General features: G+C 39.3%; 1 protein-coding gene across 9 annotated transcripts in view; it reads right to left on the bottom strand.

The window, feature by feature from the left end:
• The window catches only part of DENND1A (DENN domain containing 1A), a 518366-nt gene that overhangs the window by 469904 nt on the left and 25025 nt on the right, over nucleotides 1-23437 (bottom strand). For all 9 annotated transcript variants that reach the window (XM_047768359.1, XM_047768362.1, XM_047768357.1 and 6 more), the window contains exon 2: nucleotides 7754-7824. In XM_047768359.1, the coding sequence (XP_047624315.1) occupies nucleotides 7754-7795 (42 nt within the window). In that variant the 5' untranslated portion in view covers nucleotides 7796-7824. The remainder of the gene's footprint in view (nucleotides 1-7753; nucleotides 7825-23437) is intronic.

Genomic DNA, 23437 nt, shown 5'->3' on the forward strand with positions numbered 1-23437 from the left:
AGTTTATATTACATGTCTTCACTAGTTCAGATTTTATAAGTAATCAGTGGGAAAAAGAACGGTCTTTAAAGTCTAGTAACATTTCTTACTGGTCTTTCTCCCATTTGTCATCCTTTTATTGTGAGGTAATTTTTTAGGTATTATTTAGAAGTACCTGACCATTTTACAAAAACACGTTTTATGTAGAGGAATAGCTTATCTCAGTAATTTGGCTTTATTCAGTTTCCCATATTTTCAAAATCATGGATAAGGAACCAAATTTAAGTTTAGCTTTTCTGGATGTTAATCATCTAATAGAAAACTAAAATTCTTAATAGATTAAAGACCTAAATGTGAAAGGCAAAACTATAAATTTCTGGGAAGAAAATACAGATAATAGCTTCATATCTGTAGGGTAGGAAAATATTGATAAACTATAGACATGAAAATCAAGAAGTTTTGATCAAAGATACCAGAAAGAAAGACAAACTATAGTTTAAGAGATCAAATCTACAACACTCTTAACTGGATAATTAACTCACATAATATACAATTTCTTATAAATCAACAAGGAAAAGATAGAAAACTCAAAATAGTGAGTAAGACTTGAACAGACACTTTAAAAAGGAAGATATTCAAGAGACCAATAAGCATATGAAAAGGTGCTCAATCTCATTAGTCACCAGGAAAATGCAAATAAAAACTACAAGGAGAGAGCAACTACATAACTAACAGGTTAACAAAACCCAACAAATCTAATTGCATCGAGATCGATGAAGATGTTGAACAATAAAGACTATTAAACACTAGCACAATCAATTCTGAAAACAATTTAGCATAATCCAGTAATCAAGTATGGCATATATCCTATGTAAATGTATATTTACATGCTCCAGGATTTATGTATAATAAAGATTGCAGCAGCATTGCTTGAAATAGCCAAAAACTGGAAACAATTCAAGTGTTTTCAAGAGTAGAATGAATAAACTGTGATATAATCTTAAAGTGTATTATGCTGCAATGAAAATGAATGACTACAGATACACACAACAACATGAAGGACCCTTACAGTCTTGAACAAAAAAGCAGCCAAACTACATACAGAGTAATTCTATTCTATAAAATTCAGAAACAGGCACTACCAAATTAAATTTTTCAAGGAGGTATATTTATGTGGGAAAACTACAAAGAAAAACAAAGTCAGGATAGTAGTCACCTCTGGAGAAGTGGAGGGAGGGACTTCTGGGGCACTGGCCAGCCCCACCTCTAACATTTACAGGGCCTAGGCAAGGGTACAAACAGAAACCCACAAACCATATATCTAAACATCTAAAAGATATGAAATAAGCTAACAAACTATTAAATATGTTCCATCCTCCTATTATAACAACCTGGAAGGCCAGATTCATACCAAGACTTCTTGGATTCCAGGTAGAAATATGATTCACAGAAAACTGGCCACTGGCCCACTGCCATCTCTCCTTTTCCACCCTACACTGCCAGGGACCTCACACACAGGGACTCTACTCTCAAGTCCAAGCTCCTCCATCCCATGCCCACTTCCTATAAAAAGATACCCTTAGGTGACTCCTTGGGCCTACGGGTGTATACATCAGAATCCAGCCCACCCTCAGAAGGAAAGACCACAGGCAAGACTCATATAGACTCTGGAAATAAGCCTGGGGCCACTGGGGCAAAAGACTCTCATATCCTAGGTACTTAAAGTTTCTCTGCAATGGAAGGGTTCGGGCTCTAAGTGGACATGTCTCATAGACCCCGCAGATTCATTTCCCCATGGAAAGGGGCACATTAGAAGACGGCCAAAGCAGGGTCCTCTGAAGCATAGGGCTAGGGTATGGGGCCTCTTGCCAGGACCAGAATTTTCTTAGAACCAGGTAACATTATATGTCTTAACCTGGATGGCAGTAACATGGGTGCTTCAATTATAATTACTAAACGGTACATAAAAATTTTATGCACTTTTTTCCACAAATAATGGGATGAACATCATGTCCCTGCTGATATGATACACTGAGAAGGACACAATGTCACATTTGAAATGCTCCTGCCAAAAATCCATAACCTGATTTCAGTCATGAGGATAACAATCAGACTAAAACCCAAGGACTTACTACAGAACAAGAGACCTAAACTCTCCAAAAACATATCATAAAAGGTAAAGAAAGGCTGTAAAACTATTCCAGCCCAAGAAAATAAATCAATGTGTAAACTAAATATATCATGTGATCCTGAATTGGATTCTGGATCAGAGGGTGAAGTGTTATAAGGATATTATTGGGACCACAGATTCAATATGGACAACCAACATTGTGTCAATATTAAATTTGCTTGGGTGTTCCCACTGTGGCACAGTAGGTTAAGAACCTGGCATTTTCTCTATAGCACTGTGGGTTCAATCCCCAGCCTGGCACCATGGGTTAAGGATCTGGCATTGCTACAGCTGCAACATAGGTCAAAGCTTCAACTTGGATTCAATTCCTAACCCAGGAACTTCCATATGCCACAAGTGAGTGAAAAGAAAAGAAAATTTTCTTATTTCAATAACTGTACAAGAGTTATTTAAGAAAACACCCTTATTCTTAGGAGATAAATCCTTAAGTACTTAAGCATGAGGGGTCACAATGTCTGCAACTTATTCAAAAGGTTCAGCAAAAAATACATATAGAGTGATAAAGCAAATATGGCAAAATAATAATTGATGAATCTAAAGGAAGGGGATGTGGACTTAACTATTCTTATAATTAAATGTCCATCAACAGGGGAATGGTTAAAGAAGATGTGGTACATATATACAATGGAATACTACTCAGCCAGAAAAAAAAGAAATAATGACATTCACGGCAACATGGATGGACCTAGAGATTATACTAAATGAAGTAAATCAGACAGAGAAAGCAAATGCATGATAATCACATATGTGGAAGCTAACAAAAAAATGATACAAAAGAACTTATTTACAAAACAGACTCACAGATTTTAAAATCAAACTTACGGTTATCAAAGGGGAAATGTGGGGCAGTGGGATAAATTAGCAGGTTGTGATTGACATATATACACTACTACAGGAGATGGGATTAAGATGGTGGAATAGAAGGACTGGAGCTCAACTTCTCTCCTAAAAACAACAAAATTACAACCAAATCCTGAACCTTCAACCAAATGAACTGGAAATTTTCAAAAAGATATTCTACTCCAGAAGACAAAGAGGAGGCCACATCAAGAGGTAGGAGGGGCGACTATGTGATTTAAGCAGCCCCATATCCCCTGGGTGGGAAGCCCACAGACTAGAAAGCAACTGTATCACAGAGACTCACTTACAGGAGTGAGAGTTCTGTCAAGACCCCAGGCCTGGGGATCTGGCATTGAGAGAAAGAGCCCCCAGAGCATCTGGCATTAAAGGCCAGTGGGGCTTGTCCTCAAGGACTGGGGAAAACAGAAACCCCATTCTTGAAGGGCACACACAGACTTTCATGTGCACTGGATCCCAGGGCAAAGCAGAGGCTCCATAGGAGTCAAACCTGACTGCAGTTCTTTCAGAATGTCCTAGGAAAGCAGGGGGTGACTGTGGCTCATTGTAGGGGAAGGACATTGAGGCAAAGCTCTCGGGAATATTCATCAGAATATGTTTCTCTGGAGGTGGCCATTTTGGGAAAATCTGGCCCCACCCAGCAGGCACCAGTCCCTCCCATCAGGAAGCCTACAGCAAGCCCCCATACCAACCTCAGCCACGAGGGGCACAGACATCAGAAGTAAGAGAGGCTACAACTCTACCATCTGCAAAAAAGTCACCACACCAAAAAACTGTAAAAATAAAAATGAAAAGGCAGAGAACTATAACTCAGATAAGGGAGCAAGGAAAAAACCCCAAGAAAAACAGCTAAGCGATCTGGAGATTAAAAGCCTCCAGGAAAAAGACTTTACACTGCTGATGCTGAAGAAGATGCAAGACATTGGAAATAAACTGGAGGCAAAGATTGATAATTTAGAGAGAACACCAAGCAAAGAAATACAAGATTTAAAACAAGCAAGCAGAGATGCAAAATACAATAATTGAAATAAAGGAGTTCCCGTCGTGGCGCAGTGGTTAACGAATCCAACTAGGAACCATGAGGTTGCGGGTTCGGTCCCTGCCCTTGCTCAGTGGGTTAACGATTCGGCGTTGCCGTGAGCTGCGGTGTAGGTTGCAGACAAGGCTCGGATCCCAAGTTGCTGTGGCTCTGGCGTAGGCCGGTGGCTACAGCTCCGATTCAACCCCTAGCCTGGGAACCTCCATATGCCGCGGGAGCGGCCCAAGAAATAGCAACAACAACAACAACAACAACAACAACAAATTCTTCAGAAGCAACCAACAGCAGAATTCAGGAGGCAGAAGAATGAGTGAGGTGGAAGACAGACTAGTGGAAATCAATGATGCAAAACAGTAAAGAGAAGAAAGACTGAAAAGAAATGAAGAGTCTCAGAGAACTCTGGGACAACATTAAACACACCAACATCTGTATTATAGGGGTGCCAGAAGGAAAATAGAAGAGGGGACATAAAAAATATTCGAAGAGATAATAGCCAAAAACTTCCCTAACATGGGAAAGGAGCCACTCACTCAAATCCAAGAAGCGCAACGAGTACCATATAAAATAAACCCAAGGAAGAATACACCAAGACACATGTTAATCAAACTAACCAAAATTAAAGACAAAGAGAAAATACTGAAAGCAGCTAGGGAAAAGAAATAACATACAAGGGAACCCCAATAAGGTAATTGGCAGATTTTTCAGTAGAAACTCTGCAGGCTAGAAGGGAGTGGCATGATATACTTAATGTGATGAAAGGAAAAGACCTCCAACCAAGATTACTTTACCCAGCAGCAAGGCTGTCATTCAGATTTGAAGGAGAAATCAAAAGCTTTACAGATAAGCAAAAGCTAAGAAAATTCAGCAACACTAAACCAGCCTTACAACAAATACTAAAGGAACTTCTCTAGCAGAAAAGAAAAGCCCACAATTAAAAACAAAAATACCACAAATAACAAGGCTCACCAGTAAAGGCATATATACAGTAAAGACAGGAAATCATCCATGCACAATTATGCTACCAAAATCAGAAAGCATGAGAAAAAGAGGGTACAAATGCAGGACACTAGAGATGTACTTGCAATTAAGAGACCAACAACTTAAAACAATCTTGTATTTATATAGACTCCTATATCAAAACTTCAGGGCAACTGCAAACCAAAAATCTACACACTACTACGTATGAAATAGATAACTAACAAGGACCTACTGTATAGCACAGGGAAATCTACTCAATTTTCTGTAATAACCCATATGAGAAGAGAATTTGAGAAAGAATAGATACATGTATTTGCTGTACACCTAAAACTAATACAACATTGTAAATCAACTATACACCAATAAAATTCTTAAAAAATAAATGCAATATTTTCAAAATTAAAAGTTTTCAAAAAGTAAACTAAAGAGGTAAACAAGAAAAGAACTGTCTATAGGGAGAGGAATTAGGTTACAGGGAGAAGATAATAAGGTAAAGACCCTTTATTTTGTTCATTCTTCCATCTTACTTGTAACTCATTCTACTCATCTTATTTGTATCAAACTTTATATTCCCCAAGAAAATTAATTTTAACTTTGGGGGAAAAAAGTCCTATGATGGTGAAAGAGAGACTATCAGCAACTGCAGAAATAAGAAAAAAAAAATTTGTCCTTAAAGCTGTCCAATCACAGCTGTCACCAACTACTCTGTCAAGTCAACCCACAGAGGTGCTGCTGCATGAACACACCTAGTGTCAGCCACCTCCCTTTCCCAATGCAATGGTTTGAACTATTAGAGCCATAACTTAACATGGATATTAACATTCTACTTCTGGAATGACTGTAAGTTGATAAACATGTTTCATAGCCTTCATTAGATAATCCAGAAAGGATCTCACACAGTTTGCACTTTTACTAAGGGAAAAGTTTTGGGTTTTTTGGCTGTATCCACAGTGTGTAGAAGTTCCTGAGCTAGGGATCAAACCTGCACCACCACTGCAGCAATGCCAGATCCTTAACCCCCGAATCATACAGGAACTTCCAGAAATGCATTCATTTTGACTAATATTGGTGACATTATGCAAAGCCCTGCAGATGACATGGAAAGATGTGTACAACAGGGTTGCTGCCCTCAAGAAGGCAACTCAGGTTGAAAAGGATTTGAACCAAAAATCCTGGCAATTCCACACAGTAGCTATATGATCGTGGTGAGTTATCTGACCTCTCAGGTTCTGTTTTCTCACAGGCATAATGAAGATGCCATCCAACTATCTTTAAGAGTTGTACTGTAAGGACTAACTATACATGACAAGCGTATAGCACAAGAGAGAACAACAGATACTCAATAAATGGTAACTTTTACTGCAATCTAATTAAAATAATGAAATAGAAAGTATGTCCAAGGTTGTACAGCCTATCACAGGTATAACTACTATTAGACTCCTGATTACTCTAAGTTTCTAATCCAAATAAATTCATTCTCCCTAAACAGCAAATAAAATACGCAACTGTTGGTGTGTGTGGACCAAGAGCTGCTTTGGCAAAGGTGTCACTCTCTTAGGCACCAAGAAAAAGAACACTAAGTCAGAAGGGGTTTTTTTATTTTTGTGTTTTTTTCTCATTAACCAAGAAGTCTTTCGGGTCAAGAAGTGATTTAGTCAGCCTGCACAAGATAATTCTAACCTTATATAAAACCCTGTTGTTCAGGAATACATGTCCAAATTAGTCCAAAAGCTAAAGCCAGAGGAGGTGTTTCCTTCAACTAATTTCCAAACTTTTTTTTAGTAGCAGACATAAAATTTACTGAATTAAGGGAGTTTCCACTGTGGTGCAGCAGGTTAATAAGGACCTGGTGTTGTCTCGGCAGTGACTCAGATCGCTGCCAAAGCATGGGTTTGACCCCTGGCCTGGCACAACAAGTTAAAGATTCAGTGTTGCTGCAGCTGTGGCACAGGTCACAGCTTCAGCTTGGATTCAATTCCTGGCCCAGGAACTTTGATATGCTGTGAGTCAGCAAAAAAAAAAAAAAAAATTACTGAATTAAGTCCATTTCAAACATCTTCTAGTTTAGTGGCAGAGATTTTCCTTTACACTATTTTATTTATTTATTTATTATGTTGTTGTTGCTGTTGCTATTTCTTGGGCCGCTCCCGCGGCATATGGAGGTTCCCAGGCTAGGGGTTGAATCGGAGCTGTAGCCACCGGCCTACGCCAGAGCCACAGCAACGCTGGATCCGAGCCGCATCTGCAACCTACACCACAGCTCACGGCAACGCCGGATCGTTAACCCACTGAGCAAGGGCAGGGATCGAACCCGCAACCTCATGGTTCCTAGTTGGATTCGTTAACCACTGCGCCACGACGGGAACTCCTCCTTTACACTATTTTATAACCCAATTCTAAACCCTCCTTGTTAGCAAGGTGACAGTATTTCAAACTAAATAGTTGACTTCAGGTATCTCTGAAAGATACAAACCAAAACCCAATGATTACAATAAATAAAGCTATATTTCAAGGCTATTAAAGCCAATGACTCTTAAATTGTTCAATATGCTTATTCTCCTTTCCCTAGGATGATGTGGGCACAGATAAAAAGGAAAGATTCTTAAATATACTTAAAGATAAATAATAGTTTAGAATATTCACATATTATCCCATGTGCATGGCTATCTCATACAATAAACACACTATATAATGGAACATACAAATACCTGAAAGAGTGCCACTTGTCCTAGGATAGGCCACCTCAACATACACTTCAAACGTGGTCTCTGGGTTTTGCCTACAAAAGAAAGACAATGTGATTACTGACAAGAATTGAGGTAGCAAGGTATATTCAGGCTGTGGTATAGGGCAGATCCTGATTAAAATCATTAGCTCCACAACTTAATGTCTTTGGAACTTAGGGAAAGTTACTCAACTTCTGAGTCACACCTTTTTAACCTGTAAAACGAAAATACCTAACTAGAAGAATTATTGTGAAACACTAAAAACACATACACACACAAAATTTGTCTAGATACAGCGTGGCACACATCAGACTAACAATTATGACTTTACAGATGTTGTATTTCCAGTTTAAACTGCTGGATTTCCAAAGCCATAAGTAGAATTTTGAGGAAAGTCAAAGCAAGGCAACACTAACACAAAGTAGCCTTCTCCCTCATACTCCAGGATAAGACATTCAGATAATAAAGTTAAATAATTACATGTTTTAAAGACTCAAATAAGAGAACAGTATCCTATCTCATTGGACTACTACAAAAATAGGAAGCTAACCTAAATTTAAGAGACTATTTCCACACAACGGGTTTCACTTGCACTGGTAATAACAAGAATGTGCATTATTACATCCTTTTACAAACTTTCTATGTCATAACTATTTCATATGACATTTTTAAAAGATCATGGCACTAACAATGTTAACAGCTGTTCATTCTGAGTGATGAGAATATCGGGGTAATATTTTTATCTTTGATTCTGAAACTACAATAAAAAGATATTTTTTTCCAGATTGAATGAAATCATTTAGAAGAAGAAATTATTACACATTCAAATGTCTATGACTGAATTCTATCTTAAACCTGACAATAAAGCTCAGAGAAGACAATTTTTGAGTTGCCTAATCCAATCTAAGGGTTAATTTTGATCAACTAAATTCCCTGAATTTGCCATTTAGATTCCACTTTTCAAAATAACTACCTCATTTATCTAATTTCATCCTCATTATAATTCTCTGAAGTATGAGGATGAGTCATGACTCTCACCATACAGACAAGGCATCTGAAGCAAAGAGATCCTAAGCAACTAGTTAGAACGCAACTAGTTAGAAACACAACCAGGAGTGTAACTCAGACCTCCTGCCACTCAAATTCTATGTTGCAATGCTTCTAAGATGAATTTTTTTTCCTCACATTTTCAATCTTACAATCTCTTGAGTCTTATAATTCTAAATGGCAGCATTTTTTTCTTTTTTAATAATACATACAATAACAGTGCATCTTATAAAAAGGATATCTTAGACTCCACAGAATAGGGTGGCACTCCCTCTACTTCTTTTTAAGAGTAGAAAGAAAAATATATTTTTGTCAAATGGAGATCTACTTATTTCTCTTGTGAAGGATCACCATTTCCTCACTGAAGAGAAATTTGGGCTTTCGCTTTAATTAAGTACATAGAGTGAAAAAGAGTCAGCTACTCTAAAATTCAAGGTATTTAAATTAAATATACCTTTGTCAAATATAACTTTTAAGTCAGTGTATCTTACTTTAAAAACTAAATAAAAGTAAACTAAAGTTTTAAGAATGCCATTTTTAAGTGTTTTTATGATTTTTTTCCCCATGCAAGAGAGTACAAAAAAACCTAAAGATCAGCATCCTTTGGTCATCAAAACATTTGTGGAAAATACCACATGGAACATCCCTTTCACTCAAATGATCTCAAAGTAAAGGATTTGTTGAAAGAAAGGAATGTTCTAAGGTCATCTGAAGAGCACCAGGAAGATTCCCTCTAAAACCTAAAAATATTCTTAAGCCTATTTTGCAACTGGCTGAATTTCATCTCAGAATATCACTCCTCTGGATTAAGATAATGGCTTTCAAAAAACATGTGTTCTATGGGACCCTAGGATTCCAGGGGGATTCTTCAGACTCCACACATTTTTTACCCAAATTTTCACTTTTAAGCTTATTTTCTTCATTAAAAAAAAAAAAATGAAAGGAACAAACAGGAGCATGTAAAAGTCTTACATACCAAATTGTTTGGTTTTTTTTTTAATTTTCCCACTGTACAGCAAGGGGATCAAGTTATCCTTACATATATACATTACATTTTTTCCCCCACTCTTTGTTCTGTTGCAACATGTGTGTCTGGACATAGTTCTCAATGCTATTCAGCAGGATCTCCTTGTAAATCTATTCTAAGTTGTGCCTGATAAACCGAAGCTCCCGATCCCTCCCACTCTCTCCCCTTCCCATCAGGCAGCCACAAGTCTTTTCTCCAAGTCTATGATTTTCTTTTCTGAGATGTTCATTTGTGCTGGATATTAGATTCCAGTTATAAGTGATATCATATGGTATTTGTCTTTGTCTTTCTGGCTCATTTCGCTCAGTATGAGATTCTCTAGTTCCATCCATGTTGCTGCAAATGGCATTATGTCGTTCTTTTTATGGCTGAGTAGTATTCCATTGTGTATATACACCACCTCTTCCGAATCCAATCATCTGTTGATGGACATTTGGGTTGTTTCCACCCAAATTGTTTTTTTTTAAACAATGGAGCTCTGACATGTTAACCTGTGCGACTAAGTTGTTTTGTATAGATCTGCTATCTCTTTAAGCAAAGAATGTCCCAACATTGCCTAAACTCATTGTCCTCTTTTAACACATTTCAACCAGGCTTCTGAACCCACCACACCACTGAAAACAACTTGTCATGATCACCAACAACCTCCACCTTGCTAAAATGTGTCAAAATAGTTTTGTTTTTTGGGGGGCTTTTTTTGTTTTTTGTTTTTTTTGTCTTTTGTGGCCGAACCTGAGGCATATGGAGGTTCCCAGGCTAGGGGTCTAATCAGAGCTGTTGCTGCAGGCCTACGCCAGAGTCACAGCAACACCAGATCCGAGCTGCATCTGCGACCTACACTACATCACAGCTCACGGCAACGCCGGATCCTTAACCCACTGAGCAAGAGCCAGGGATAGAACCCGCAACGTCATGGTTCCTAGTCAGATTCATTCCTGGGAACTCCCAAAATAGTTAATTCTTGATGCTTAATCTTACTCAAACTCTCAGCAGCATTTGACACAGTTGATTGATTTGCCCTCCTTTGAACACTTCCTTCACCTGCCTGCCAGGACATCACCCTCTGTTGGTACTCTTCTGACCTCACTGGTTGCTCCTGTGCTCCTTCCCACATAAGCTCCCCTACACTCAAATTTAGTGCTGGACCTCTCCCTGTCCACACTCATTACTTAAATAATCTCATTCAATCTCATGGCCTTAATTACCAGGCAAATGCTGACAAGCCCCAAAGTCCTATCTCCAATCAGACTTCTTTTCTGGACCCAGATTCCTTTATCTGTCTATTAAACATCCCCACCTGGATCTCTAAGAAGCATTTCTATCTTAACAAATGGCATTTTTCTTCCTCACACCTGCATTTCCTGATCTCCACCAGTTATGCAAGCAAAAAAAGACAAAAAACTTGGTATCATCCTTGATTCCTCTGTTTTATATGCCAAATCAACATAATTCTGTTGATTTTATCACCAAAATATATCCAAAATCTCAGTGGGTCTTGGCATCCCCAATCCTACCATCCTTAACAGGTTACCAGCGTCTCACTTCAATTACTGTAATACTCTAACGGGTCCCGCCCTCCCTGCCCTCCTACAGTCAGATTTCAACTTAGTGGCTGCTAATTCCTTTATTCTAAAGGTCAAGTTATGTCAGTTCTCTGCTCAAAAAACTCCCCAAAGCTTCCCACACTGCTCAAAGTCAAAAGTAAAATCTTAGTTCTGGAGATGGATGGTGGTGACGGTTGCACACCATGAGTGTACTTAATGCCACTAGAACTGTACACTTAAAAATGGTTAGGCTGGTAAATTTTATATTATGTGCATTTTACTACAATTAAAAAAAAAAAAGAGGAATAAAGTCCTTACAAGGTCCTACATGATCTGGCCTCTACCTATCTCTCCAATTTCATTTCATACCTCTCTCCCCTTGCCCACTGCACTCCAGCAATCCTGACCCTCTGCCTGCTCCTCAAACACACCTAATTCATTCCTATCTTATAGCCTTTGTATTGATTTTCATATAGGTGGCCTTCCCTGTCATTCAAAGCACAGCTTGTAACTGACTTCCTCAGGAAAGTCTTTCCCAACACACTCCCTACCATCTAATTTTAATTTTCCACATCAGACCAATCACAACCTTGTTTATTGTCAGGTTCTCGCCTCTAAATGTAAACTGCAAGAGGGCAGGGATTTTGTCTGTGATACCACTAGTCTTTCCCAGATACCTCAACAGTGGCTGGCACATAGCTGGAATCAAATAATTATGGAATAGAAGGAATAAAGGAAGTACACTAGCCTCCCGGGGGCCGAAAAGATTTTAATAAATAAACTTTAATAATAAATGAACTTTATCGTGTTGAAAGACTGATTTCTAGCCCCACCTCCAGGGTTACTGGGGCAGGGCCCCAAAATTAGCATGTCTAATATTACTCAGGTAACAGTAATGCTGCTGGACTAGTGATTGCATTTTTTTTTTTTTATTATCTTTTTAGGGCCGCACCCATGGCATATGGAAGTTCCCAGGCTAGGGGTAGAAGAGGAGTTGTAACAGTCAGCATAACACCAGAGCCACAGCAACACCAGATCTGAGCTGTGCCTGCCTCCTACACCACAGTTCACGGTAACGCCAGATCCGTGAGTGAGGCCAGTGATGGAACGTGAGTCCTTATGGATGCTAGTCAGGTTCGTTTCCACTGAGCCATGAGGGGAACTCCCCTAGTTATCGCATTTTAAGAACCACTGATATAGTTAAATGGAATTCTTCTTCCAAAAACTAGTACTTATAAAATAAACATGAGGCATACCTAAACAATCCATCATTTCAACAATGCTTTTATAACAAAAGATTTCCAAGAAAAAGGGCATTTGTGGAAGCAATGTAGCTTACTCCCATTCTTCTATTGTTATCCATAGTAAACAATATAAAACTACCTAAGTTTCTTTTTTTTTTTTTTTGCTTTTTGGGGCAGCACCTGTAGCATATGGAAGTTCCCAGGCACTAGGGATTGAACCCCAAGCTGCAGCTGCCAGCCTACACCATAGCTGCACCAAATCCAAGCCACATCTGTGAATCTATGCTGCAGCTTGTGGCAACACAAGATGCTTAACCCACCGAGAGAGGCCAGAGATTGAACCCCAAGCCTCATGGATTCTAGTTGGGTTCTTCATCTGCTCAGCCACAATGGGAACTCCTAAGATGCTCAACCTTTTTAACTACTTGGTTAAAGGAACTGAAAATCCTATTTCTGCCCTATTAACACTCGCTGGTAATTTACTACACGTAATGATGCTAGGAATATCATATCTCAAGCCAGTTTTCCAATGTGGACCCAAGCTTTCCCAGAACACATCATATCATAACCTATTACTATGGAAATGTCCTGTTTCTGCCATGATATTCCATTACTAATTGCCTTACACTCCTATACCTCCATGATCTGTAACCCTGTCCATCTGCCAATCGTCTCCTTTTTGCTACCCATCCTTACCTCATGCAGCCTTGCACCCTAAGATCCAGCCACAGAGTACTTGCAGCTCTCTAAACAAACCATGCTCTGATTCTCTAATGATAACATCATTACCATACTACCCTACTATTCCCAGTGTGCCAGGCATGATCCTAGGCACTTTACATGCATTGTCTCAGTTAATCTTTAACAGCTTTGTCAGTATTATTATCCCCAGTTTAGAGATGAGGACACTGAAATGTGAGGAAGTAGCAGAATCGGCAAGGATCATCCAAAGGCACTAACCACTTTACTATTCTACATCATTCAGCTACTCTTCTGCAAGGAACTGTTTTTCCAGTCTTTTTCACTCGGCAAATTCATTCATCAAGCCCTAGTTCAGGTGTTTCCCCTTCTCTGGGAAGCCTTCTCAATACCCCTGGCCCCTTCTTATCCTAGACACCCCCTAAGGCACCCTGTGCTTCCCCACTCTTGCAGCTCCTACCACATTCAACCCTGACACAATTACTCAGGAAGCTTTTAAAAGCCCTGATGCCACACCCTAGACCAATTAAATCAGAATCTCCAGGTACTGTTTTCTTCCCCTCCAACTTCAACTTATTCCAGTGTGCAGCCAAGGTGAAAAACCAGTGTGCCTCTAATTAAATATTTGTCTTTCCCACTAGACTGGCAGCTCCTTGAGGGCACCAACTGCCTTCTCATATCCCTAGTCTGACACCTGGCACAATAAATGTTTGATGAATGAGTTTTCCTCCAACATCTGACATGCAGTTTCCAGTTCCCAAAAACTGCTTCTCTTTCTCTAATAAGAGGCAATTTACTGAATACACACTGCTTACACCTGTTAGTCTTTTAAGATGTTTTCCTTTGGAGTCAAAGGTATCAATAAGTCACACCTGCTGACAACAACAACAACAAAATGACACACAAGCGGCTAAAATTTGTTTCAATGAAGGGATGTCGGCTCAATTCTTGCCTCTGGAAAAACGAAGGCTGAAAGTAAGCCAAGAGAGCATTTCTATTCAATACCTCACTCTTCTGAACACAATTCTCAGTGCTTCACTGGAAGGGCCACGCTTAGTGCTCAGGGCCACGTTCTCAAAATGATTAAGTACACTCAGCTTGAAGTCATGGAACAGACAAAGGCTTTTGACAATATTCAGGCAGCAGGAAAGCTAATGTTTTTGTTGTTTTTTTAAGAGCATCATGCTATTGATCACCCTGCTGGATCATCAGCTTTCAAATAGGACCTACTTTTCTTCAATTACAACATATTATGAGATTAGGAGAAAAATGTGACACTAACTCCTCATAAAATGAATCTTTGCTACATATGGTAACCATGCCGCAGCGCTAGGCCTTCATCCCTTGAAGGATTCCTGAGAAGTGCCGACAGAGACACGAAGTACTGGGACCCCCTACTCATTTCCCAGCTATCACATCTTCAAAACAGCTAGTATTCTTTTGTTGTTGTTGTTGTCTTTTTTTAGGGCTGCACCCGTGACACATGGAGGTTCCCAGGCTAGGGGACTAATTGGAGCTGTTACTGCCAGCCTGCACCAGAGCCACAGCAATGCAGGATCCAAGTCGCATCTGCGACCTACACCACGGCTCAAGACAACACCAAATCCTTAAACCCACTGAACAAAGCCAGGGATCAAACCCGCAACCTCATGGTTCCTAGTCAGATTTATTTCTGCTGCGCCACAATAGGAACTCCCAAAATAGCTAGTATTCTAAAACAAAATAGCAACCTGTTCTCTATAAAGGGTAAAACTTTAGCACACTGTCTCCTTTGTTACAGACTTAGAAGCTGAGGGGGCTGAGTTACCGTATTTCAAAATTCATATCAACCGAATTGTCATAAAGTTGACAACATGGTCAAAGGAAATTGTATACACTTCAGAACATGCTAGCAAACGTCACCTAATAAACATTGATTCCTTTAAGCCAGATAAACAAGCAAAAAAGTTAGTGTTAATATTTTCAACAAGTCTCCATTTGTTTCTGTAGACTCTAAAATTAAAGCCATTTTTCTAGGCTGAAAATATTCTATCAAAGAAAGGGTGCTTTCTAACACATAACAAGTTAACACGTCCATAGAAGAACACCGCCACTGTTGAGACTGGTTAGAAAATGATTAACTTTGTTGTGTAATTATACAAACAAGTTGTTTCAAGATTCCACACTTAACTTTTCATTTCTAATAATGTTCTCAGGATCAGATTAACAAAGCTACAGTCTTACCTCTCCATAGATCCCTATGTAAAGATTCTTATGCCACAATGTGCAAAGCAAGTTAACTGGAAGAAGCAGAGCTGCATACCAAGCAGAAAGAGCCTGCATACCCCCTCAGCACTGCAGACTTGTACTTTTAATAAATTCTCTCCTGTGCTGAGCAGCAGTGTAAAATCTAAACTCTTCAATCATATTAACTAAGAGCATTTGCAAAGATGGCATCCATTTCATTAATAAATATTTTTGTCCTTAAAAAAATTTAAGAGTCTCCCCTAGGTTTTCCTCTGCTCTTTCTGAACAATTTAGTACTAAAGCTATTATGTGGGCAGAGCAGGGTAGACATCCATATCGGCAATGGCCCAGCTTGAGATGTGAAAGCTGGAGCAAGGTGAGGAAAATGTTCCTGCAGAAGGTGATCTGACAAGAGGCATCAGATCTTAAGTGAGGTAGGAGGACATCCATGCTGTGAGGTGGCCTGACAATAAGCGGTCAAATCAGAGTGAATGAAGTCACCCACTGAGAGGGAATCAGCCTGGCCCAAGAAACCAGAACCTGAGCAAGGTGAAAAGAGCATGTGCATCCAAGGGCAGCCACAACTGGATGTTGAAACGTTAAGTGGAGGAAGGACAGCCCAACATGAGTGTCAGAGCCCAAAAGAGCCTGAGAGGCATGTCCAAGCACAAGGGCACCTTTGAGTAGGGTGGGGAGCCAGGGCAGGTGGGAGGAGGTTGATCGTGTGGGTGGGAGGATGCTTGCCCACCAGGATGAGAGGGCATCCCAAAGGCAGTTAGGAGAGCAGGGGCATGTCAAACCACCGGAGTAGGCACTGTGATCCCAGGAAAGCAAGGTGAAAGAGGAGAGCATCCACATGAGGTGGAAGGTGATGGGGGAGCACGCCGAATGCACAAGCCCAAGACCAGAAAGGAAGTCTGCCCTCTCACAGTTGAGGTGAGCAGAAACTACAATGAATTCTACAGAGTTGGAGCTCTCAAAGTAAACTCAAGATTTTCAATTAATATATACAAGAGAACTGTAAATGTAACCTGACTTGTAACACACACATACTTCTTGGCATTGTCTATTGAGAGGGCCCTGGCAGGATCAATACTCTAATAGCAGTGAGCATATCTCGTACCCAGACCTTAGCTTCTAAATACAACTCTCCTCTAAAAGGAACCAGGGCTCCTTGGAGAAATACCTGATTCCAGGGCTGAGGCAGAAAAAGTATGACTGCAACATCTTACTGTACCAGAAAGCAAAGAAGTGCTCCTTTGATGGGGACATGTCAAAAGGATACAGGAGACAGCTTAAAGAGGCCCCCACTGCCTAATCTGGGTAATGTGAGAATCAAAATCAATGATGATATTAACAGATTATTAACCAAAGTCCACGCTGAGTTCACACTGATATAAATGAAAGAATTGACAATTTAATGAGAAATGGAGTATTTACAGAGTTTCCAAGTATCTTTTCCCAAAATACTAATTGCAATGGTAAAGAGTAACTTTTCAGTGTACAAGTTTGGCAAAAAAACTACTTTAATCATGAGGTTGCGGGTTCGATCCCTGGCCTCGTTCAGTGAGTGGGCTAAGGATCTGGTGTTGCCATGAGCTGTGGTGTGGGTCGAAGACGCAGCTCAGATCCCAAGTTGCTGTGACGTAGGTTGGCAGCTGTAGCTCCAATGTGAGCCCTAGCCTGGGAACTTCCATATGCCGCAGGTGCAGCCTTAAAAAGCAAAAGGACATAAAGAGCACAGCATCATTTCCATGATATTCCTGTCAAAGATGCCTAGCCTCAACCTAATTCTGAGGAAACAAATTCGAATTCAAAGATCTGAAAAATACACAGCCTGTAATTTTCAAAAGGTGTCAAGGTCATGAAAATCAAGGATGAAGATGCCTTTAAGATTGAAAGAAACTGGAGAGATGACAACTAAATGCAACATGTGATGCTGATCTGGATCCTTCTGTAAAGAATGTTATTGAGGCAAAGACTAAAATGAGAAAGAGTTCAAATGACTAGATATAGTAATGAATTTCCTGATTTTGATGGTTGTATTGTGATTACATAGGAAAATGCCCTTGTTTCTAGGAAAAGTGCACTGAGGTATTCAGGGGTGATGGGATGTCAGGTCAGCACCTCACTTTTAACTTTTAGAAAAATTCTCTATATTGCCGACTTTTCTGGTTTTTCAAGTTTCAGGTTGTTTAAAAAATTTTTAATAAAAAAATTAAAACCACCATTCATTAATAGTAGTTTCCCTGATCTGCTTTTTACCAAGACTTTCCCAGAAAAATGTTAAGTGGTTCTGTGGAGAGCCCTAGACTATCAGAGGGCCTGGATTCCAATTCCAGCTAAATCCTTTACTCACTATGGGATTACAACAAGTCATTTACCCTTTCATGCATCAGCTTCCTCCCTTGTCAACAGATAATATCTGCCTTGCTCTGCTCAAAAGTTGTCTCAGGAATCAAATGACAGAAAAATGAGGAAGTGCTTTGTAAACTAACAGATACTAAGCCAAGGTAAAGAGTATTATTTATTATATTTCAAAAAATTGTTTCACCTTACAAATTACAGGCTTTGTAAGTAATCCAGACATTGTTGTATATTTCGAAGACTAAAAACCTTAAGCTTTCAAATACTGTTACTAAAAGCAACCCAGAAAATAAGGAACTATCCAAATAGAAATATTAATCTAGGAAATAAAGAGATTTTTTTTTTCTCTTTTGGTCTTTTTTCTTTTTAGGGCAGGAACGCCAGAAGCATATGGAGGTTCCCAGGCTAGGGGTCAAATCCGAGCTATAGCTGCTGGCCTACTCCACAGCTCAGGCCAACACCAGATCCTTAACCCGCTGAGCAAGGCCAGGGATGGAACCTGTGTCCTCATGGATGCTAATCAGATTTGTTTCTGCTGAGCCATGATGGGAACTCTGGGAATAAAGAGATTTTAAGAACAAGGGGTAGAGCAAACTATTGCATTTGGAGTAGATAAGCAATGAGATCCTACGGTATAACACAGGGAACTATATCTAGTTACTTGTGATGGAACATTAAGGAGGATAATGCGACAAAAAGAATGTGTACACATATATATATGTATGACTGGGTCACTCTGCTATACAGCAGAAATTGACAGAACATTGTAAATCAACTATAATAGAAAAGAAAAATCTTACAAAAAAAATTTTAAAAGAACAAGGGGTACACATTCACACTCAAACAAAAGTGAAAAATAAAAAAAACCTCTTTTCTACAAGAAAAATGACTGAACAAATGCAATGTATGAAAATCAAGAGTCTCCAGATATACAACTTTTCCTCTCAGTCAGTAATACAGTGAATATTTGTGAATGTATGGAATTCTCATACACTTCTGAACTTGACTGTCAAAACATTTTCAGGTAATGGGATAGTACTATTTTTCCTGTTTAACGTAAAAGAAACTGAGGATAGGAAGCAGTGACTCCCGGTTCTTCCTCGTTTTCAGATTCCAAAGCCCTTGACTTTTCTGCCATGACATTACCACACTGCCTTTTCAAAAACTACTCCCAGTTGTTTAAAGCAGCAACTCTTTTTCCTTTTTTTTTTTTTTTTTTTTTTTTTGCAGCACCCATGGCATGCAGAAGTCCCCAGGCCAGGGACTGAACCCATGCCACAGCAGTGACAATGTCAGATCCTTAACCATTAGGCCACCAGGTAACTCAACTCCTAAAGTAGCAACTCTTTTGTCTTTTGTCTTTTTTTTTTTTAGGGCCGCACCTGAGGCAGATGGAGGTTCCCAGGCTAGGGGTAGAATTAGAGCTGAAGCTGCCAGCCTACACCTCAGCCACGCCAGATCCAAGCCATGTCTGTAACCTATACCACAGCTCACGGCAACATCGGATCCTTAACCCACTGAGCAAGGCCGGGATGGAACCCACATCCTCATGGATGCTATTCAGGTTCGTTAACTGCTGAGCCATGACAGGAACTCCCTAAAGTAGCAACTTTAATCTTAGATTGGGGGGTGGCAAAGACAGACCCTGAAAAGCTTCACTATCTTCCCAGAAAAGGGACTAAATTTTTTTTTACACATAATTTTCAGGGAGCTCCCGAGTCAACCTGCGAAATAAATTATTTCACTGATGACCTGCTTTTATGTTCTTTCTCATTTAATCCTCAAGCCAAGCCTGTGAGAGTAAGATTACTATCATTTAATAAGAGTAAGATACTCTGCACAAGAGTAAGCAGTTTCTAAATCTTATTACTTACTAAACACCTATCTATGTGTCAGATACTGTTCTAAGCATTTTTTAATGTATTATCTCATTTAATCTTTCCAACAACCCTGTGAAAGAGCAACTATTATCATTCCTATTTTAGGAATGAGGAAACTGAAATAAAAGGCTACCTTCTCAAAATCAGCAGCTTGTAAGAGATGAAGCTGGAATCTGACAGTGTGGCTCCAGATTTCCTACTTTTTTTAAACCAATTCTACATATATAATATACAACAGTGTCTGTATTAATACACTCTAAAATGCACCCATTTAAGTGTATAGTCCCTGTGAATTTTTTCAACTACACAATCCATGTAACTTCTACTCCTCAAATTTTTTTAAGACTTTTTTTTTTCCAAGAAGTTTTAGGTTCACAGCAAAGATGAAAGGAACATAAAAGAATGTTATGGAATCCCCAAAGCAGGGAGGGGCAGAAAAGATATTTGGGAAAGTAATGGTCAAAAATTTTCTAAATTTGATGAATACTATAAATGCACAAATCCAAAAAGCTCAACAAACCCCAAACACAAGAAACAAAGACGTCTAGGGCAGATGATAAGCAAATTGCTCAAAACCAGTAATAAAATCTTAAAAGCAGAACAAAAAACATGTGTTACATTCAGAGGAACAAAGAACAGAATGACAGAAGATTTCTTGTCAAAAACAAGGCACATAAGAAGACAGTAGACGGAGTTCCCTTCGTGGCGCAGTGGTTAACGAATCTGACTAGGAACCATTAGGTTGCGGGTTCGATCCTGCCCTTGCTCAGCGGGTTAACGATCCGGCGTTGCTGTGAGCTGTGGTGTAGGTTGCAGACAAGGCTCGGATCCCACGTTGCTGTGGCTCTGGCGTAGGCCGGTGGCTACAGCTCCGATTCAACCCCTAGCCTGGGAACCTCCATATGCCGCGGGAGCGGCCCAAGAAATAGCAACAACAACAACAAAAAGACAAAAAAAAAAAAGAAAAGAAGACAGTAGACAATGCCTTTTAAGTACTAAAAAACTGACAACGTAGGATTCTATTCCCAAAGAATATTTCAAAAGTAAAGGCAAAATAAAGATTTTTTAGACATTACAAATGCTGATAGAATTCATCAGCAGCAGACCTGCACTACAAGAAATGTTAGAAGTCCTTCAAGTAAAAAGAAATGATGCTGGATGGTAATATAAATCTGTGTCAAGCAATAAAGAACATCAGAAATGCCAACAACATGAACTAAAGTCAAATGACCATCTCAATAGATGCAAATGGTTTCCCTGGATAATTCTATTGAATATTTAAAGAATACCAATTGTATACAATTTATCTTCCAGAAAATGAGAGGAAGAAATACTTCCCAACTCATTTTACAAAGCCAGTATTACTCTGATACCAAAACCAAAGACAGTAGCCCCCACCAAAAAAATTAATTCTACACACACACAACACTACAGACCAATGTCCTTCCCAAATATAAACACACAAATCTTTAACAAAATTTTAGTAAATTCAATAATATACAACATGAGCATGTGGAGTTTATTCCTGGGATGCAAGGCTAGCTCAATATTGAAAAATCAATATAACTGACACCACATTAATAGGCTAAAGAAGAAAAATCATAATTATATCCACTGATGCAGAAAAAGCATTTAAAACAATTCAAAACATATTTATGATAGGAGTTCCCATCATGGCTCAGGGGTAATGAATCTGACTAGTATCCATGAGGACTCGGGTTCGATCTGTGGCCTCACTCAGTGGGTTAAGAATCTGGTGTTGCCATGAGCTGTGGGGTAGGTCACACACGTGGCTTGGATCTGGTGTTGCTGTGGCTGTGGCCAGCAGCTGCAGCTCCGATTCTACCCCTAGCCTGGGAACTTCCATATGCTGTGGGTGCAGCCCTAAAAAGACCAAAAATATACATATTTTTTTCATGACTGAAAAAAAAAAAAAAAAAAACTCAGAAAACTAGAAACAGAGATCTTTGTCAACCTAATAAGAGACCTCTCTGGAAAACCTACAGTTAACATTATACTTAATGGTGAAAGACTATATTCCCTCCAGGATTGGAAAACAAGGCAAGGATGTCTACCCTCACCATTTCTCTATCATACTAGAGAGCCTAGCCAGGACAATAAAGAAAGAAAAAGAAACAAAAGGCATACGGACTGAAAAGGAAAACAAAACATTGTTCCTATTCCCAGACAACATGACTGTCTATGCAGAAAAGAATCAGGAATTGAAATTGAGATAATCTCATTCTTTATCTACAATTTTTCCATTTCTAACCTATCTCCTTCTAGGAATTTTTCCTTACAATCCTTCCCTAACAGTGTCCAAAGCCAAAACCATAGATTTGGATAGCTAAGGATATGAGACTTCAAAAACACAAACTATAATGTGAAAAACTGATGTATTTGATTATATCAAATTAAGAATTTCTGTTCAACAAAGGAAAATTCTGCTTAAAATTGAAGTATTCTATCCATTATTTTTTTCTGTGACTTGGGAGAAAATATTCAGCAACATTCGATTTTAACAGCAACTCAGAACACCAAAGTTCTATGGGAATATACCTTGAAAACTGCTATTAATCTATCCATGACTAAGAAGAATGAAGATACATATATACAACTCCCCTTTAAAAAAAAAAAAGTGGTGAGGGACCAGGACTGACATCGGACAGGCTGAGTCAATTAGATTCTCTCCCTTAAGAATCCAGGACTGAGTCACAGGACTGGAGTCAGTTATATGACTTGTTCTAGAATTTAGGTCCACAAGCGGACCAAAATCATCTGAGGAATTTTTTTGAAAATAGATTAGATTCCCAGGTCCCAGAGATTCTGATTCAGAGGGTACAAGATGGGGTCCCAGAAAAAAAATTTAAGTTCCCCAAGGTGATTCTAGGGTATAACCAGCCAGATTTAGGACCTGCTTAGTTAAATAAAAGTGCTTAAAACTCAAAGGTACATGGCCTAACAATGATCCCAAGTAGGAAGAGCCCGCTGGGAGGAGGGAGACAGAAAATCCAACACAAGAGTCTGTGTGGTCCTCAAGAGACTAAAAGAGCCTAGAGCCTGAGAGACCAACTGTGGAAACTCAGCCACTGGGTGTTCAGGTCCAGACTCTATGTGACTTGGCATGGATGCCTATGCAAGTATCTGCTATTTCCTTAATATAAGATCATTGACAGACAGGAAAACTTTAAATTTCCTCTAAGATTTTCAGCTACAGTTGGTCTGCTTACTTGCCCAGGTAAATAATAAAATGCACATTTTTATTTTAGAGTATCTTTCCTTCCCATGTAGTCTGCCTGTGATCTAGATTTAATGATACATGGCACTTACTCAGAGCCATAAGAGCTTATCAATATAAGGAAAGGCATCTTGGAATATCTAAGCAGCCCAAGTCCAAGGCCCTTCAGAGAACCTCAAGATCAATTGGAGGAACAAAAACCAATCCATAGTCTCAGAAATAACCCTTCAGAGCAAAGTCAACATTAAAGCCAAGAAAACCCCTTGCTGTTTTTAAAAAGTATGTAAAGAAGCATGATTCCAAAAATGGTGAAAACTATCTGCTTACCCTGGTTCTGGTGATGAACTGGCTGTGCAATTTAGCGCAAGAAATGAGAGACAATGGTGCACAAAGA

This window comes from Phacochoerus africanus, chromosome 2 (assembly GCF_016906955.1).
Source record: "Phacochoerus africanus isolate WHEZ1 chromosome 2, ROS_Pafr_v1, whole genome shotgun sequence".
Taxonomy (NCBI): Eukaryota; Metazoa; Chordata; class Mammalia; order Artiodactyla; family Suidae; genus Phacochoerus; species Phacochoerus africanus.